At 39.9% G+C, this 21063-nt stretch overlaps 1 protein-coding gene across 1 annotated transcript in view; it reads right to left on the reverse strand.

The window, feature by feature from the left end:
• Window positions 1–1428: 1428 nt before the first annotated feature.
• The window catches only part of DLC1 (DLC1 Rho GTPase activating protein), a 265236-nt gene continuing 245601 nt past the window's right edge, over window positions 1429–21063 (reverse strand). Inside the window, exons 4-14 of the mRNA XM_073583593.1 lie at window positions 19521–19584; window positions 14679–16105; window positions 13768–13944; window positions 9953–10112; window positions 9665–9863; window positions 9007–9220; window positions 8682–8796; window positions 8129–8347; window positions 6687–6904; window positions 6431–6604; window positions 1429–3139 (exon numbers count right to left, since the gene is read on the reverse strand). Of these exons, the coding sequence (XP_073439694.1) occupies window positions 3019–3139; window positions 6431–6604; window positions 6687–6904; window positions 8129–8347; window positions 8682–8796; window positions 9007–9220; window positions 9665–9863; window positions 9953–10112; window positions 13768–13944; window positions 14679–16105; window positions 19521–19584 (3088 nt within the window). The 3' untranslated portion in view covers window positions 1429–3018. The remainder of the gene's footprint in view (window positions 3140–6430; window positions 6605–6686; window positions 6905–8128; window positions 8348–8681; window positions 8797–9006; window positions 9221–9664; window positions 9864–9952; window positions 10113–13767; window positions 13945–14678; window positions 16106–19520; window positions 19585–21063) is intronic.

Below are 21063 nucleotides of genomic sequence, written 5' to 3' on the forward strand. Positions count from 1 at the left end.
CGAAATCGGCTATATAAGATTAATATAGATAAATATCCGGGTCCAGATAGCATACACCCACGAGTACTAAGAGAACTAAGTAATGTAATAGACAAACTATTTCTTATATTTTGGGCCTCTATAGCGACATGGTCTGTTCCACAGGACTGGCGCAAAGCAAATGTGGTAGCGCTCTAAAAGTGAACCTGGAAATTATAGGCCAGTAAGTCTATCCTCTATTGTTAGTAAAATATTTGAAGAGTTTCTGAGGGATGTTATTCTGGATTATCTCAATGAGAATAACTGTTTAACTCCATATCAGACTGGGTTTGTGAGGAATCGCTCCTGTCAAACCAATCTAATCAGTTTTTATGAAGAGGTAAGCTATAGACTGGACCAAGGCGAGTCATTGGAACTGGTATATCTTGATTTTTCCAAAGCGTTTGATACCGTGCCACAAAAGAGGTTGGTACACAAAATAAAAATGCCGGGTCTAGAGGAAACTGTGATGGTTAAAAGGGGTTTTTCTCTGTGTCTGGAGGGGTGAAGGTTTTTCCACCAACATAGAAGAGGATTCTTAACTGTTAGGGCAGTGAGAATCTGGAATTCCTTGTCTGAGGAGGTGGTGACGGCAAACTCAGTCGAGGGGTTGAAGTGAGGCCTATATATGTCTTCCTGGAGCGTAACAATATTGTATCTTACAGTTATTCGGTTCTTTAGAAGGACTTAGATCTGGGGATTTATTCTGATGGAATATAGGCTGAACTGGATGGACAAATGTCTTTTTTTGTTCTTGCTAACTATGTAGCATACATGTGTATGCATGTTATATGCGCATGCTTTACCCACAGGTTATCCGCATCCTCTGGCCTTTCCTGTTGTCAGCACAGTACAGTACTTTGCTCTGTCCATATTATGGCAAAGGAGAATGGTGGGGAATGCAGGACACCTCATACACATGAATCAGAGAAGCAGGACGGCAATTGTAAGAAGAGAGGAGGCGCCAGATCAAGACCAGAAACGCCCATCGGGCCGGACTGCGCCGTTTGTGAGAATAAAAGCTATTTTTTGTCCCTTGTATAGGGGGTTGGGGGATATACAGCTAGCATACCAGAATGCTGTAATGTGTATGGGTGCTGGGTGTACCTTATGCGGGGAAAACCTGGTGACAAGTTCCCTTAAGTTTTGTACAGCATTAAATCAGCTATGGCCAAATATTGTCTCGCTTTTTACATAGAGTATGCAGCTTTTCTCTTGGCCCTCCTTGGGTGACCTTCCTACAACACTGTACCTAATACATTGCATGTGAATATGTACCACTACATAGTTATTATGTACCTGCTCCATTCAGAAGGTGATTCTCTCTGAATATCTTCCTATAGGCATTTGCACAGATATTACGTTCCACAGAAGAATAAAACAATGCCAACAAAGGGACACGACAAGAGCTTCATCTGAGACATTTAATAGTGCACTTGGCTATATTTCGATAAGACATATGCATCAAGATATAAATCTATTTTCTAAGCTCTTTTGTTTTTTATATTTATCACGTTTAGCATAGGGATTGCATCCAGATACTGAAAAAAAAAAATCTGAGGTATAAATACAAGTATACATTAAATAATTAAGTATGCCATGCAGTTACTATCTGGAACAATACACAATACATTAACATGGTATGTACAGCGACACAGTTTTACAGTCATGAAGATTACAATGAATATACAAGGTTTATATACTTAATGGAATATGTGGAAACACTGATAATGAAAACACTATTATAACTGTTACATTAACAGATTCTTCATTGCAAAGCATTCATATAATACTGACATCGGTAACAAAAACAATCTTTCATCACTTCCATTCAAAAAAGTCTGCATACAATAATTTTACCAAGAGGAACTTCCAAGTTTCCTCCTCCTTACTATAACAAATCTATTTAAAGAGACATCCTATATCTTCTGCGAACCAGAGGCTCATCTCATTGCATGGCAGAGACTTGACTCTTGGTACCCGTCGCAATACCCACCTACCTAAGAAGTCTTTGCTGTATACGATTGTCATTACTAGAATGTATCTCTACACTGGGCAGGGATTATGCTCTTACATATACACATGCAGTATCCAGTATGGAAACCATGGATCACCACAATGAAGGTATTTAAATAGTCCTTTAAATTACTCCGTTGCCTCACGAGGCACCTTGTCTGAACGTAAAACAATCTTATAGGTTATTATAAAAGAATATATGCCATTTCTCCAAGAGGTGTATAATATCCATCTTTCTATATATAGGATGTTTGTCTAGTGTGAAGAATGATTGATGATACTCAAGAGGAAGGTTTCGATTGTTTTACTGTAGGGTCTACTTGATGATCTCCAAAAGAGATGTCCTGTGCAACAACAGATCTGCAAACCTGGGATAGACGTGTTATACATAAAGAATAGGTTGGTAACATTTTTGACCATTTTTGAGTACACCTGAGTTTAAGACCATTACAAGCTATCAGTGTACCAGACACTGGATGACGATGATATTCACAAGGACAACACTCATTCACACATCTTCACTGTGCAAATATTTCGATCCGGAAATTAAAAAGTATAGATACCTATACAGAATAAGAAAGTGAGTACCAATTATTCCAGTGGATACACCAGTCCCTAAAAGCAGGACGATGATTTACATTTTCATCAGCATTAAGGAATGTGAATTTTTTTTTATCATTCTGCACAATACATTTTTTTTCCAATAAAGTATTTTTGCTTCTCAGAAGCCAAATCAGTTGATATGTAATAAAACATATATGATTGGTAGAACTTGAAAGTCTATAGGATGAGAAATTCCAGTCCAGGGCATTAAGCACCAAATGGATAAAAAGCAGCTTCAAATCTTGTATATAACCAGTCCTGAACAAATAATGGTACGACATATACAAGGTCCATCAGGTGGGAGCCTAGTCTTCTCTAAGCCCCACTGATCCTAAGGGTGAATGATTTACTCCAAGCTTTGAGTGACACTTCCTAGGCTTGTCACCTTGATTTTCCATTATTGCCTTCAGTTTGCGAGTTGGTAAAAGAGTCTCGAATCCTCACAACTTCGGCGGCACACAACTGTCCATACACTTTATTGTACCATTCTGGCATGTGGCCCCTGGAAGGCAAAAGAAAGGTCAGATATTAAGGTATATATTCTGAAATAGTGTAACACAGCCTTACCCCTCAATAACAGTGAAATCTGCATAAGAAGCACAATCCTACATCCAGACCAGATTTTAGGCTACAGATTTTGAGTCCTTGCATAAACTATGGCCATATTTTTTAGAAAACCAATCCCTTACTATTCACAAGGGAAATAGACATGTTTCGGATTGGAAGCATGCACCGCATGCCAGCTCACACAGTAGGGAAAAAAAAAAAAAAAAAAAAAAAAAAAAAAAAAAAAAAAAAAAAAAAAAAAAGCACAGTGGGCAAGAGATTGAAGGAGATAGCAGAAGAAATTTTTGAACCCCTCTCCATAATCTTTGAAAATTCTTGGAGAACAGGAGAAGTGCCAGAAGACTGGAGAAGAGCAAATGTCGTTCCTATCTTCAAAAAGGGGAAGAAGGTGGACCCAGGCAACTATAGGCCGGTGAGTCTGACTTCTATACCAGGAAAGATCTTTGAACAAATTATTAAACAACATGTATGAAAGTAACTGGATAAGAATAAAGTGATTAAGCAGAGTCAGCATGGGTTTGTAACTAATAAGTCATGTCAGACTAATTTAATTTCCTTCTATGACGGTATTACTGATTGGGTGGATCAAGGAAATGCTGTAGATATAGTATATCTTGACTTCAGCAAAGCATTTGACAAAGTCTCTCATACAATCCTTATTGAAAAAATGACTAAGTATGGAATGGACAAGGCAACTGTTAGGTGGATTCATAACTGGCTTAGTGATCGGACCCAAAGAGTGGTCGTAAATGGCTGCACATCCAGTTGGAAGAATGTCTCAAGTGGGGTACCACAGGACTCTGTCCTGGGCCCTGTATTGTTCAACATCTTTATCAACGATTTAGATGAAGGAATTGAGGGTAAACTGATTAAATTTGCTGATGACACAAAGCTAGGAGGGATAGCTAATACTAGAGAAGAGAGAGAGAGGATTCAAAAAGATTTAAATAAACTGGAGAAGTGGGCAGCAACTAACAGAATGGTTTTTAACAGGGAGAAATGCAAAGTACTAAATCTGGGCAATAAAAATGAAAAAAGCATATATAGAATGGGAGGAATAAGGCTAAGTGACAGCACATGTGAAAAAGACTTGGGTATACTAATAGATCACAGACTGAATATGAGTCAACAGTGTGATGCAGCAGCAAAAAAGGCAAATGCAATTCTAGGATGTATTAACAGAAGCATACAGTCTAGATCACGTGAAGTCATTATTTCCCTCTACTCCTCTTTGGTCAGACCTCATCTGGAATATTGTGTCCAGTTTTGGGCACCACATTTTAAAAAAGACATCAACAAACTGGAGCAAGTTCAGAAAAGAGCGACCAGAATGGTGACCGGTCTGCAAACCCTGTATTATGAGGAAAGGTTGCAGGATTTGGGAATGTTTAGTTTGCAAAAGAGAAGACTGAGAGGAGACTTAATAGCGGTCTACAAATATCTAAAGGGCTGTCACATTTTAGAAAGATCAACTTTATTCTCATTTGCACAAGGAAAGACTAGAAGCAATGGGATGAAACTGAATGGGAGGAGACACAGATTAGATATTAGAAAAAACTTTTTGACAGAGTGATCAATGAGTGGAACAGGCTGCCACGAGAAGTGGTGAGCTCTCCTTCAATGGAAGTCTTCAAACAGAGGCTGGACAGACATATGACTGGGATGATTTAGCGAATCCTGCTTTGAGCAGGGGGTTGGACCAGATGGCCCAGGAGGTCCCTTCCAACTCTACGATTCTATGATTCTATAAATCCCATCCACTTTGTTAAAGTTGTATGACGCTGGACTTTTGATGCACCATAAACTCATCAGGGAAACACAGCCTTACAGGTCTAATTTCATTGAAATTTTGGGTGGTCATCTCAAAAAGGTTTCACTGTCAAAGGTTGCAATCCAATTTCTGTTGAAATCATGTCCTACATGCACAGCTATATAGGGCTACGTGATATTAAGCAAGATTCCAAATTACGAGTCGTCTGATGGTTGTTTCAGATGATGTCAACTTCCTCAAGAGCAGAAGAAACTTATGATGAGGGATAGTGGTGTGCTGATCCCCGACAGATATCGTTAACCTTCCTGATGTTCAGTACGAGTCTGGTCTTGCAGAAAGAACAAACTAAATGGCTCATATGTACATAATACATTTAGTTTTTCCAATGTTCAGAATTACTAAAGCAGGCCAAGGAATTAACATTTAGCTCACTTTACTAATAGTATTTAGATTTTTTGGAAAATCATGTCTTGTTAGAATTTAGAAATTCTTTAAAACACATATCTCAATAAATAAAATAGTATGACCTTGCATTGCTCTAAGTGTATCTTACATATACCAAACACTTCACAATAACACTGCAGCTTATCTACTAATGACCAAGAACAATTCTTGAAACATGAATGATAAGCGTTTCAAATCAATGGGACATATTTCTATTTCTTGTAAAAAAGTTTTTAGTGCTGTAGACATAACACTTATACTTCAATGATTGTAAAACTGATTTGAGAGTTAAAAAAAATTGTTAAAAACTAGAAAAACATTCTTCCAGAGATAGCACCAAATGAGTTGATTTTGTAGATCAGTTCCATCAAAGTGAATGGGGCTGACCTGCAATACAACACAGTGAGGACAGATGGGACGTTTTTCTCATACTTGAAGAAGGTAGCCATGCTTATTTCATCCTGAACTTCTCGTATGATACTAACTCGTGCATGGAAAAAATGGGGAAAGTAAATCTAAATACTTTTTTTTTTTTTTTCTTCACCAGAGACATTTACCCTACACCTCATGTCCTTTTAAGCAACAAAATAGCTTTAAAAGGGCATTCTCATGTTTGGAAGCTATCCCTATGGGGATAAGGGGATACCTTCCCGATTGCTGGGATCCCAACTGATCTTTAGAACCAGGGCTCTGACAAGCCGTGTGTGAATGAAGTGGTGGTCCATCAGCCGCACTTTTGCTCCATTCATTCTCTTAGGATTTCCGAAGACCAGCCCAGTTCAGTACTTGGCTATCTTTGGCGATCCTATTAAGAATGAATGGCGCAGAAGTGCACATGATCAACTACCACTCCATTCATACGTACAGTAGCTCTTCAGAGCCTTGTTTCCTGAGGTCAATATGTAGGTTCTTTGATAGGGATTAACTTTCAAATTTAACTCATATAATGCAAGATCCAGGTATATTAATTCGAATAACCCAGCCTATAGTAATATATCGTATGGTTCCTACCTCATATCTGCTCTGCTCAGGTAGGTAAGCTTGGATTTTCCTGTGCCACAAGGCTCAATGAGGTATTTGGACAGAAGCACATTAACTCTGACACCAAGTAAAGGAGCTTGGTCATGTTCAATAGATGTAGCCTGAAGAGCACAGGCTCCCTTGGGCAAATTGGTTCTCCAGGATCTATGAAAATGTAAATAAAAATATAAGGCACGTGCAAAAGAAACCTAGTGAGATTCATTATTGCCACTTAATTTGTATTTACCTTAATACAACAAAGTCTCGAACCGGATGTGGAGCCATGTTGTTCTGGACATATTGATAAATATCAGTTTGATCATCCAATGTCTCAATAACTTTGGAATCCAAGAGATCCTCATCCCACATGTGTTGCTCTTTCAGTAGACGCTGAAGAACACTTTCAGGTTGTGCTGGGATCTCTATAGTACTTTTCCATAAACGCAGTGGAGGGCCTTCAGGAATCTGTGCAAAATTGGAATATTGGTAAGACAACTGGCGAATGAATGGGCACAAGCTGTTGTGAAGGTAGAAAGCAACAACCTTTTAAACAGAAAATGAAAGGGATCATCAAAAACAACACCAATCACATATCCACTGTATATGTGATAAATATATGATTGCTATTGATCCAAAGGCTCAATAGAATGGGTCCCAATGTAAATATTGAAGAGGGGCGGATCGGTGGCTCAGTGGTTAGCACTGCAGCCTTGCAGCGCTTGAGTTCAGGGTTCAAATCCCACCAAGGACAACATCTGCAAGAAGTTTGAATGTTCTCCCATGCTTGTGTGGGTTTCCTCCGGGTACTCCAGTTTTCTCCCACCATTCCAAAGACACACAGATAGGTAATTTAGATTCTGAGATCCGATGATAATGCGTGCAAAAACTAATAGATATTATAGTGTGTGTGTGACCACTGCTTTATTAATTGCCTAATTCTGTTATAGGTAGTCAATTGAGTGGTGGTCACACATGCTCGATAACATTTCACACAAAATAACTTAGGGCACACATTTTTGGGGATTAGTGGGGGGTCTTAACAGTTTGTCTCACAGCAATCATACATATATTACCTATACAGCATATAGGTGATAAATTAACCACTTTAAATTATTGGAGGACTTATTTTAGACTTTCTTCTTCCCATAAATCACTAGAGATCTAATGAGGTCTCATTTAATCTTGTTATAGGAACTATATAGGATGGCAAGAATTTACAGAATCTCTAAAATTTATAATGCAACAATTAGCATCTTTGCAAACATACAGCTCTTGGGCGGCAATGTTGAGATGCTCTTAATGAGCAAAACCCAAATGTGGTGAAACAGGAAATGGTGTATGTTCTTGTGAAAGATATTTTTATTTATGTTAACTCTTATAGCGCAGTTAATTCCACAGCGTTTTACAGACATTATTTTCAAAATCCTCATTGGAGCTCACAATCCAATCAGTTTGTCTTTGGAGTGTGGGACTAAACTAGAATACCTAGAAGAAACCCACACAACCACAGAGAAGATGCAAAGTCCTTGCAGATGTTGACCTTGGTGGCTCTTGAACCCAGGACCTGTGTTAACAACTGAGCAACTTTGATGAACAAAAGCAACTAGTCTGAGTATACAAACTAAGACAAGTTGTAGTAATAGGTTCTGATTTATTCCTTCATGATCATAATGTTCTACAAATACTCACTTTCTTGCAGGAGAGATCAGAAGGCTCGGATGTGGAACAGCTGACCCAGCCTTTAAACTTGTCCTTGGCCTCTTTCAGTAAACTGTCAATACCCTCTTGAAGGTATGACCGATATTCACACTGGCCCTCAGCATTTCCATTGACCAATTCCTCCAGGCACACTGGCCTCAGGTCTTGTTCCATATAAGAATTGCGGCATTTATTCATTTCTTCAGGAATCTAAAATGGAAAAATAAAATAAAGCCATCTCTATTAATCTCTTCTAACAATAACCTAACTGTGGTGGATTTACTGCATTTAGGAAAAGATTGTGAAGAAACATTAGAAATGGCTCACATCTTGCTTTACTTAGAGACTCGGGTGCTATATTTGTATTATTACAGAAGAATACGACCATTCTGCTAATCCAGACTTGAAACCATTATGTAACAGAAATGGAAAAAAAAGATTAACTATGTGAAAAAAAATCTCCCAGGAAGAAATCCGAAATGGCACAAGTGTACAGTTATGTAATATGCCTTCTAGCTGAATGTAACATAACTTTAAAAAGTACCTGGAAAAGTTTTTTGCATTCAGCAATCATATGTGCCAGGCCTTGGGTGGCAGCAAGGTTTTCGTTCAAATCTTTCTGATCGGGCTTTCCCAAGCTTTGCTTCCTTTGCATCACTCTGCAGAAGAAAGTGGTAAGGTTTAGTCATTCAATTGAGTACATATAAAAAATATTAAATGAAGACTCTGAAAAGAACTTATACATGATACATGCCAAGTTCAGAGGTGATAGTGCCTAACAGAGCAATTAAGAAATACACTAAAGAGAGAACTCAGAACTACAGAAACAATACAGGGTGCACAAAGCATTTGTGTATGTGACTCGTTACCTTGGAGAGGAGTTCTCTCTCTTTAAGGTATTTAGGTGAAATAATGAAGGTGCTAAACAGACAGCCAGGTTGGTTGGTGTCATTTGATTTTCATCCACTGCTGCAGCTATATCATTCAGGAAGTATAAGAGGGTCTGGAGAACCTCCCGGTTTTCGTCTGGCAGAAGCATTATGGCGGCTTTTATTGCTTGGAGACGCTGGTCCTTTGGAACATCTGAAAAAATTGAAACCCGTTCAATGCATAGATGAGCAAGACATGGTCTACAACAGAAATGTATTCATATGGATCAGTAAAGAAAATCATATGTGCTACAAACAAGTCCTATCAGACCACGGTACACTGATCTACTGTTCATGGTCTACTGTTTGGTGTCATTGCTGTGGGGCCACATTTATGCTTTGTAATGGATATCTCCACTGTTTTTCTGCAACCGTAACATCTACATAAAAAGAAAAAGCCCAGTTCTCCACTACTCTAGGGCTGGGCTAACTGTGGAATGTATCAAGGGAAGGAAAAGAGATATTTATTGTGTAGACCCATCTTGATGCAATGGGAACTGGCACAGTTTTTCTAACCTAATGTGTTCACAATATACTTGTATTCACTAATGCATGTGAAGAAATGAAATATATAAGGATTAATATTCATCGCACTTACACTGGTAGATCTGAAGGAAGGTTTCCGAGAGCTTATTAGTAAGAAGTGGCTCTGGCAGGTCTCGGAAATACTGCTTTAACATATCAGCCACATCATAAGCAGATTGTCCCTCATACATCAGAGGATCACTACTGTTCTCGCTGATCTCCCGTAATGCCAGGATCCTGGACTTGACTCCTGATTTTCTGAACAATCCCACCTTTAGAAAGAAGTAAAAGTTCTCATTACATTGCTGTACAAAATGCCGACAACTAAATAATCCTCTAATACATCCAAACCATAACAAACCTGATCCAGGCACTGACTGCGGAGATATCGCATAGCTTGCTGTATATTTTGCGGCAGCGGCTGGCCAGATCTCTGGATATTTACGGCTAAAGGAACGCCAAACACATTCTTGTCTCTGTAATCTGGAACTTTAACCCGCTTCATAAACTTTGGTATAGCCCTAAAAAAGAAACGAGAAGCGTTAAGTATTGTAAAATATGAAGACTTTGCTAAAGTTCTTTCACAGTGGTAAGTAACTACTTCAATTCTGCAATATTAGACACGGCCATGAACAAGAGCAGTGCAGTTTCCAATAAACCACTTTACCTGGTTCCAAATATTCTTTAAAAGGAGTTTTGCAAAAAATAGACCTTTGACAATTGAAACACTTAATTCATATTAATGGAGTAAACCAGTAAACCATTCCTATTTTCTATGGGTTGAACTAGATAGTATTTAAGGTTGAAGGAAGACTTTAAGACTATGTTACTATGTAATATCTATCTCACTTTCAATATTTCTCTGGGTATCCATCTAAAGCTCCCCATAAACCTTAGATGACTGGTGACTGAATGATGGTTCAGCCAATTGTTGCGGCTGCTAACTTGGTTGTCTGTCCCATACACAGGAAAGATCACTCTGCTGAGAGGTCCTGTGGTCTCTTTGAGAGCCACTGTCACACCTCTCTGGCAGCAGCTTATCTGGACAAAAAGAAGAGGATCTGCAGTCCAAAATGAGTCATGCTGGATCCTTATCTCCTTCGTCACTCATTTTCCAGGGCCTCTATACACATTAGATTGTCGACCAAACCTGTATACATGTATATGACAAGCGGCAGATACCGCATCCTCATGGCAAACTTTAACCACCACTGTAATAATCAGACCCACAGAGTATATCGATTTTAGCATTCCCTGTGCTTATATCACAGCCCTGTACTAGGCTTAATACATACCAAACAGACCAAGCCATATTGCACTTATATTGTGCTTATATCACAGTCCAGTACCAGGCTTAATACACACCAAATAGACCAAGTCATATTGCACTTGTACTGCAACTCTGTACAAGGCTACCATATACTGAACCTATACAGCTACTTCTGCTCTTATGTGAGACCCTTGAATTAAGTTAAATCAATATTGTGCTTATACAGGAGCCTACTACTATAATTTTGAATAATTTTCCAATTTTTCTTCTGTATCAAGCAGTTGGACTGATGAAGGTCTATATAAGTCCGAAACGTTTTGGTAGACTGCTATAATAAAAAGCATTTGAAAAGATATTCAAAGTTGAGTGTCAAGTTTTCTATTTTCATTGCACAATTGGTTTGGGCGACCTACTCGAGCACCTCACGGTAGTGCCAGGTTTTACTTTACACGTCAGTGATTTGAGACTGGGACAGAGGTTCGCTTTCCAACAAGATAATGACCCAAGGCATACTGCTAAGACAAAACTCGAGTGGCTTAAGGGGAAACGTGTAAATGTTTTGAGTGTGGCCTAGTCACAGCCCAGATCTTAATCTAATTGAGAATCTGTGGTCAGACTTGAAGATTGCTGTTCACCAGAGGAAACCATGTAACTTTAAGGGCCCCGTCACATATAGCGACGCACCAGCGATCCCGACAACGATACAACCTTGTCAGGATCGCTGGTGTGTCGCTACATGATCGCTGGTGAGCTGCCAAACAGGCAGATCTCAGCAGCGATCAGGATAGTGACAACGCAGGTAACAAGCGCGCACGTCGCTTAGTTACCCACTGTGTACCTTAGATACCAGCGTGCTGGTGCAGGGAGCTGGTATCCCAGGTAAACAGCGGGTTTCTAAGCACCGCACGGCGCTTAGAAACCCGCTGTTTACCTTGGATACCAGCTCCCTGCACCAGCACGCTGGTATCTAAGGTACACAGCGGGCAACTAAGTGACGCGCGCCCTTAGTTACCCTCGGTTTACCTTGGATACCAGCTCACTGATCCCTGGTCTCCCGCCTGCCACGCGATGTGTGCTGGTCAGTGGGAGACCAACGATCAAAAAAATGTCCAGTGCTTTCGAGCACGATCAGCGATACCCGGTGGGGGGGGCCGGTCGCTGATACATGTCACACACAGCGATCTCGCTGGTGAGATCGCTGTTGCATCACAAAACTTGTGACTCAGCAGCCGATCTCGCAAGCGATCTCGCTGTGTGTGACGGGGGCTTAAGGAGCTGGAGCAGTTTAACCTTGATTGAATGGGCAAAAATCCCAGTGGCAAAATGTGGAAAGCTCAGAGACTTATCGTAAGCGACCAGAAGCTATAATTGCTGCATAAGAAGGCTCTACAAAGTACTGACTTAAGTTTTCAGTAATTTTGTCCTATATGTTCTTTCACTATAGAAAGAAAATCAAATGTTCACAGCTGTAGACATGTTCAATACATGAACTGATGCAAACCCAAAAAAACAAAAAAAACAAAACAAAAACACAACACAGTGTAATTCCAGGTTGTGAGGTAGCAAAACACCAAAAATGCCAAGGTGGAGGAGGGAGAAATACTTTTGCAAGCCACTGTACATAAACATCTTTTTTCTCATATCTATCTAGGCAGTTCTAAAGCAGCCTCCTCATACATGTATGAAAGAAGAGAGAGACAGAACTCCAAGAAGTGATATACAGTACAAAATGCTGTCCCGTGTACAACATCTTTGATTTATATTAAACAAGCCATCTACCGACCAATCTTACATTTTTATATCTATAGAATTATCTATTAATATATAATTATCTACTTTATATCTAGAGAATTTTTATTCTTATAATGCAATTGTTTGGAGATATATATAAAAAAAACCCAATCAGAAAATATAATTCTATTAACAAAGCTACATATTAAAATAACAGAGACAGAAGCCAAGAAGTAAGTCAATAAATCCTGTGGTGAAAGACCCCTAATAATGTCACTTCTTCACTCTCATCTTCATCAAGAGAAAATAGTCTTGTTAACAAAGGAGGTTTTGTACATCAACTTTTGCCATTAACAAAAGGCTTCAAGTCGGGTCTACCACCCAGCAGTGGGCATAGCAGCGGGGATCTGGTGTAAAGCATTAGAGACTGTCAGCCAGGAACATCAGCTCTACAAATGAGTGCTTTGTAAAAGAAAGGCAATTGAAAATGACATGGTCCGTTCTATAGGAGTTTAGCCGAAGAGTCACGTAAAACAATGCTCTATGATTCCCTTTTATGCGCCACACAATATAAAATCCATCTAACCCTTGAGCAGTCGGCCCACTCCCCGACCTCTCCTTACATACAAATTCCTCCGCACACAATGAACACTGGCCAGATTCTGTTACTTATGTTGCCCTGTTGGCTAATAAAAGAATTAATGAAATGAATAATCTCTTCTTTGTGTCTAACAGATACACTGAAAACATGACGAGCCACAACGAGCACTGGAACCATGAACTACGTGTGATAACTATTCCATCCATCACATTTCTAGGAGTTTAGATAATTCTGTAGCATCTCTGATGCTGTGGGTTACACATTTTTGTGGAGAGGAGAAGGAAGGGACATCGTTACATATTTTAACTATGCCAGGAGCAAACCTATGAGCCATTCTACAGTTATCCGACACTGAAAACAATCTCCATCTATTATGTGCATACAAGACACAGCAAAGCCACCATTACACCTATATAGATGATACCAAGATTGAAAAAGGAATTGCCCAAAGCCACAGGATCAAGAAATACATGAATGAGAAACCACAACTGATGACAGACATGTTAGTTGGATTATTTGCTTCCAAGCCCAACCCCATGTTTGCTTGGTTACATCATGGAGGATGGGTACTCACCAGCTGAATCCATGCTTGTTGGACGGGGTGTACTTCTCCAGGAGAGCAGTCAGCTTTAAAAGTGAAAATTTCTGCAGCAAATTAATCTGAGTCACCGACTGGCAGTTGATTTGCAATGAAGCAGACCTTAAGCTGGGGCGATGAGAGCTCTGAAAGCTGTGCCATCTGAACCGATGCCTACATCATAGAAGGTGATGATTAGGAGATGAGTTATGCTTTAAGATACTTATAAGCTAGGACTGATTAACAAGTTCTGACATAATCAAATGAATCAGACATTCTGGAGGACCGATTTGCACTATAATAGCTTAGCACTGGAGCCCCTCCTTATACATATAGTGAGTTAAATTGAATCTATCACCAGGTTTATGCTACCTAATCTGAGCACAGTATAATGTAAGAAAACAGACCCTGATTCCAATGATGTATCACTTAGTTTATTCAATGCAGCTTTTTGATACAATTAGAGCTTTTAGATATAGCATAAAGCAGAGCTTAGAAAGCTAACTCCTCCCATAACAGGCACTATGCACATTGTCTACTGACAGTGAGACATTTATCAGCGGAGGAGGCATGGTCAGACCAAGGTTCACAAGAGCTGAAGTCTGGGCAGTGATAATCTCCTGGTGATAATGGGCAGTGATAATCTCCTGGTGATAAAACCTTAAGGGGCATGATAACATCAAAGAGAGCTGACTATTCTGGGGCAACTAACACACCATCGACTTGACAAAGCACACATTAGCATAGGGAAAGAGGACATTATAAATGCTTTTTTTAAAGCATTTAACGGATGTATGTTATAGGGCTCCAAATATTTTAAGTAGTTGTTAAATACATGTAAGCAACAGTTAAAATGAACACTAACAACCAATCATACACTGGCACTAATGAATAAAAAGAAAACTCACCTATTGGATCGTGTCAAAGATGCATCTACTCCAGAGTCTCTCCTTCCTTGGGTCACCATTGTGTCCTCGCAATCATTGAATGAGTTGCCGGTGCTGTCCAAGTCACAAAGAGCACTGCAGTCATTGTCAATATCTAAGTGGATTTGTTTAGGAGAGGAAGGACAAGGAGATACAGAGTCTAATGCTGAATCGGAATCTCCCTCATCATAAAATTTGTCTGTCCATTGATTCACAATTCTTTGCATTCCCTTCACATGATACAATATGTCATCCAGTTCTGGGAAAATGTCCTCATGTTCCAAATTGGCCAAGTCACCATTACTGGAGTAAAGAAACGTGCCAGGCACATTGTCATAGATACTCAACCGGCTTCGGTTTCCTTCAGAACAGCATGAAGTGCGTCTCATCCTACTGAAAGTACTTTTGCAGCTGTTGACGCTGCTGACACTGTTTTCCCTTGTGAAGCTGAGGTTGTCATGTTCATGAAAACTCCCATTTCTCCAGCTCACAGAAGAGCTACTGTCAGTCGGGGACAAGTTTCCATTTGAAAGTGCTTTTGGAAATGTACCAGGCTTGTGGTCCTCAGGAATAAAAAACACAGCATCATCACCAAAATTCCTCTGGTTCTTATAGTTTTGTTCGAGAACATCACTAAAAGTTGACTGGTTGAAGGGGTCAAACCCCTCTAAGTACATCCCAACCCTCTTGTGACAAGCACTTAGGCTACGTGTTCTTGTAACTGGACTTGGCGTGCTGACTGCACTGCTCGTTTCTGACTGACTACTACTACTACTGGTCTGTGTGGAGTTGGATATGCTCCTCCTGCGCACCTTAGGGGCATTGATATGGTTTCCATTCAGAGAAGTTATTTCCACACAGTTCAGTTGCTTTAGCTTATCCTCATCTACCCCTTCTTGTAGGATAGGTTCACTGATTGTCAGGCCTGTTTTTAACTGAGACTTCTTTTTGCTGTGGGAAGTTTTGATCTTTAGACTTTCCATTCTTTTCAGGAGACTCTTCGTTCTAGATCTTGAGTTCTTTTCATTCACCTTGATGTTGAAGTTAAAATGGGAAAGTTCCTTGGGAGATGGAAGGCTACCAAAGGAATCATCATTTGCAAAAGTGTTTCCAGATGAACACACACTGTTAACCGAGTTTGTTCGAGTTGTTCCTGCCTCACTGGGAACGTGTGCTCTTTGACTATCACTGCTGGTGCTGTGGATGGATGAAACTTCTTGGTGCTCACTCAGATCTGTAAGAATGCTATCCTGGCTTCTAGCATTTCCTAGCTGATGACTGTCACCCAGTGTGGGTTTATGTCCCTGAAACACATCAAATTCTTCCAATCTTGACCATCTTTTACTGTCCCGCTGGAACGTCCATTTACCACTGATTGCACAAGGTTCATCTTCATCTGAATCTTCACTCTAGAAATTTGAAAGAGATGGTTCTTATTAGACTAATACTATATTACACAATTATATTACAATGCTTAAAAAAAAAAAAAAATCAAACAACTGTGTTAATCTGTTAGGATAACACAAATTTTAAAAGAAGATTGTCGGGGACATAGAAAACATTTTCTAAAGGCAGGGATTGTATTTAACCGTACCCTCCCCCCCTTCATACTTACCAGCTAACTCATCCAGTTGTCACTATGCATCTTTTACTTGTCCTAAAGTGATTACCTGCTAACAATGAGCATCTAATCACTACAGTCAATGTTTTCATTATTGATGGTAGCATGGTTGGCTGCAATGGTCACGTCTGATCATTACAAGACAACTGAAAGACTAGCTGGGGCAGCAGGGGATTTATAAGTCAATAGGTGTTTTTTTTTGTTTTTTTTTTATTTTAGCACATTTCCTCTTTTTATATATGTATTGGGAACAACTCTTAATTGTTATTAAAAATACTAGTATATAATACATGAATATTAGTGCTTATTTAAAGTCAGACACCATTAAGATGGCAAATAGCAATTTATTTCTTTGTAACGTCTAACCTAATTACACCAGGAGAGACAAAGCAATCCTTCCCATTTTTATTTATTTATTGGAGTGCTGCCTTCCTTTTTCTCCATTTATATTACTTCTACCAATGGATATTTATTTGGCGTCCCATGCAACCTAAATTCCCTTTTACGGTGCTGTTCCGTTTTTTATTCTAGATAGATTGTAACTTATGTGCAGTGAATGATGAAAATACTGATGTCTTAAAATATAAGCCTAGTTCAGAAGTGTGTGCCAAGTCACAGACACATTCACCATCCCCCAAACTTACTAATACAATGAATTGCTTGAGGCAAAAACTACAGTAAAAAAGCATGGTGGAACATCTGTATTCCAAACATAGAAGAGCAGGAATTAGCCATTACGCATGGTAGACTGTGTCTGAAATAAAGAAGAGGCAAATATGAGCATAAAACCCAGGATGATTGCTGTTCTGGGAAGGAATATTTTGTAGCAACCACTGCTTTAGTCAGCCTAACCTGGCATCTAAAACACGGCAAATCAGAAAGAACTAGTCAGAAGTTTCCAAATTGTTTTGGCCTGTCTGTACTGGAATCCCTAAATCCAAATGTGCCAAGAATGAACATATAAAAGAATAGCGCTAAATAAAATAAAAATCCCCAAAATTAAACTTTCTCTCTGAAATATCAAACTCAGAGGGGTGATTTGGTAGGTTATTCATACAAGGTAGCTGGTGGTAAATGATACGTAGCTGGCGGGAAATGATCCCTTTCTCTCCCCATACACATTAGATAACTGCCAGCTGAACAATGGCTTGACCAACAGTTATTTCTGCAGAGTGCCCCATGCACAGGGGTATTAGACTGTCTGCCAATCCCATTGATATCGGCAGGGTTGGACGCCAATAGTCTGATATTTATGGGAACTCTACAGGCAAAATAACAGGGACAAACAGAACTTGCTGCAAAAGTATGGCATGTCGTTCTCAAAAAGGAGAAAGGTAACCACTTAGACCCCAGTCAGTGGCCTATCATACAGACAAATCAGTTCTCATACTTTGCACTGATGAGAGGGAACACTACAAAACACCATATCTGCAAATTGAGATTCTGGTTTGGCTTTTATCCCAAGTCAGGTGGCAAGGCTCCTTACAGGGGTCAATATTGACTTTTAGGATTGCTACTTCCACTGGGTAACACTAGAGCTCAAGCCCTCTTCCTCTCTGAAGAAACAAAACAATATAAAAAGGTATTGCTTTATTAGGAATGTATGACTTATTTGACTACTATCTCCAGACACTCTGACAAACACCCCCCATATCTCATCTTCCTAGACCACTGAGTAGAATATAAAGGATAATTGGATATAGAAGTTACCTGCAGCCACATCTGAAGAGCTGGCTGGATAAGGCTTTAAAGTTTGCTAGGAAGGAACTAGATAGCAGTGGATACGTAGTGCAATTGGAAGTCCCTCTTAAACCAGATATAATTTTTAATAGAATTACTAAATACAATTATTTATTCTATTGGTTATTTGAGATAAATCCTAAAATAATTCCAGGGTTACTTGCCTCTGCCTTTCTTAACATTTTAAGATACCATCCCCCACAGCCTTTACTGTAAGGGCCCCGTCACACATAGCGATGCACCAGCAATCCCGACAACGATATGACCTTGTCAGGATCGCTGGTGTGTCGCTACATGATCGCTAGTGAGCTGCCAAACAGGCAGATCTCAGCAGCGATCAGCACCAGCGACACGCGGGTAACAAGCGACGCACGTCGCTTAGGCTGGTTTCACACTTGCGTTTTTTTGCGCAAAAAAAGCATGCGGTTTTTTCCTATACTTTACATGGGTGCTCATACACATGCGTTTGTACGTGTTTGTATGCACATGCTTTTTTTTGTAGTGTGCGCTCGTGCGCACAAAATGCATCCTGTTGCATTTTTTGTGCGTCCGACTTGTCACAAAAAAACGCATGGGCACGCAATGCGTTTTTTTTTTCACCCAAACACCCATTATAGTCTATGGGTGCGCTGACGTGCGCATGGTAATGCGCACATCAGCGCAAAAAAAGCATGCGTTTAAAAAAAAAAAAAAAACCCATGCTCAAAACCGCAAAAAACGCACACAAACGCATGATGCGTTTTTTATGTGCGTTTGCACTGCGCACGGTGCGCAGAGCAAAAAAACACAAGTGTGAAAGTAGCCCAAGTTACCCACTGTGTACCTTAGTTACCAGCGCGCTGGTGCAGGGAGCTGGTAACCAAGGTACACATCGGGTTTCTAAGCGGTGCGCGGCACTTAGAAACCCGATGTGTACCTTGGTTACCAGCTCCCTGCACCAGCGCGCAGGTAACTAAGGTGCATATCGGGTAAGCGCTGCGCACCGCTTAGAAACCCGATGTGTACCTTAGTTGCTAGCGCCAGCTCGCTGGTCTCCCGCCTGCCACATGCAGCGATGCGTGCTGGCCAGTGGGAGACCAGCGATCAAAAAAAAAAAATGTCCTGGCCATTCCAGGACGATCAGCGATACCCAGCAGGGGGGCCGGTCGCTGGCAAGTGTCACACACAGCGATCTCGCTGGTAAGATCGCTGTTGCGTCACAAAACCTGTGACTCAGCAGCGATCTCGCTAGCGATCTCGCTGTGTGTGATGGGGGCTTAAGGCATGGTGCCTTTTCTACATACAATAGGTACATACAATTAATTGTAAGGCTATTTGAAATGTGGCAAGTCCCTTAGTTAGCATTTCAATCTGGAATGGATTACCACTTGCACAAAGGACATCCAATAATACAGCTGACGGTCATATGGAGAAGTTGGTTGCATTGTCTTTGCTTTTTTATCTTTAGATGGTCAATTTCTTACCTTTTTTCTATTTGGACTGATTTCCAGCTTCATCACTGCACATTTATTTAAAGTATTTAGTCGCCTGTTAGAAAAAGAATTAATAAAATTAGAACAGTAACAGCAGCTACAAATGATAGAAAAATCATTGGTTCAATGGTTAAAATTAGGTCACTATAGGGGAATTCAGAGTGGCCGAACAGGCATTATTAGCAAGGATTTTTCCAGATTATCGGCCTGTATTCCGCTTGTTCGCCAATTGAAATTATTTTAAGCTTACTTTAAAATAATCGTTCTGGACAGCACATAGTCTTATATACATAAAAGTGAAAAGTGCTGCAGAGAAAAATGATATTTTATGCACACAGGACAATCATATTAACAATCATTGTGTGCGATTGACGGTCATTTAACAGCTGCTGTTGGCCAGCACGTGTGTAACTTACAGCCGAATTTCAAAATAAAACGTGTTTAACATGACATCAAGTTTTCTAGTTGACCTTAAATGTGTGGAATCTATTTTCCTGCACATTGAGACATATCTGCTGAACATGGTGAAGACCTACTCCAGTCTGCAATATGCACACAACTAATGGTTTTATGTTAATCTGCAACTCTTTATTTAGAAGTGGAAGCCACATAACTTTCTCAGAAAAAGATCCCACGCCAACTGGATGAAACTCACCAAAACATATTAATATTGGTGTGACCATCTGATGCGTATGGTTGCCTCCCTTCTCTTCCACTAAGCATGTCAGGTAGAAAAAAAAAAAAAAAAAAAAAAATAGGCAGGTCGAATGTCAATTCTATGATTTTTATGGAAGATTAGCAAATCCCAGAAGTGTCTGTCAGCTGTATTCTCTCTCTCTCCACTGAACACCCTGATGTGCAGAGTGCCCTTGTGTATAGGTGGAGAGACAAACAGTTTGTTTCAACAAACAGTCAACCGGAATATCTTGTGTATGGCCAGCTTAAGGAGGTCAAATAAACTGTTATAAGTGTGCCATTTTTTTCTACCTAGAGTAAATGCCAATCTCCACAATCTGATGCTCTTTGTTGGTTCATGTGCCTCTTAATTCTTAAGATAGGGCATTGTCATCCTTGTATGCAAATCTATCCTTCAACCCCTTGCCATGGGACTCCTCAGGAACAGAGAGGAGCAGGAACAATAGAAAAACCACTAAAAATTCATGAGAACAGCAGCATTTACATCCAAATAAAGATATATGCGCACACACACACACACACACACACACACACACACACACACACACACACACACACACACACACACTTGTTGCTAGTCACAAGTCTTTTTTAAGACCTCCAACCTTCAATGTGTATGTAACTGCACTATGGCTCTGATTTCACTTGGAGGCAGAGTTATTTTTTTCTTTTGCATCCTATACTAATCCAACAAAAAAGCAAATCCAGATCATGTCTAATAGGAGGCTGCATTATTATAGTATAGGGAGCATCAAACAGCAGAAAATGGAGTGAATACAGCTCTGTATTGCAGAACAGTAGAGAAATCATGTGCCGCCACCCTAGGGCCTAAATGTAC

This window comes from Dendrobates tinctorius, unplaced genomic scaffold (assembly GCF_039654945.1).
Source record: "Dendrobates tinctorius isolate UK_male_01 unplaced genomic scaffold, ASM3965494v1 ptg000079l, whole genome shotgun sequence".
Classification (NCBI taxonomy): Eukaryota; Metazoa; Chordata; class Amphibia; order Anura; family Dendrobatidae; genus Dendrobates; species Dendrobates tinctorius.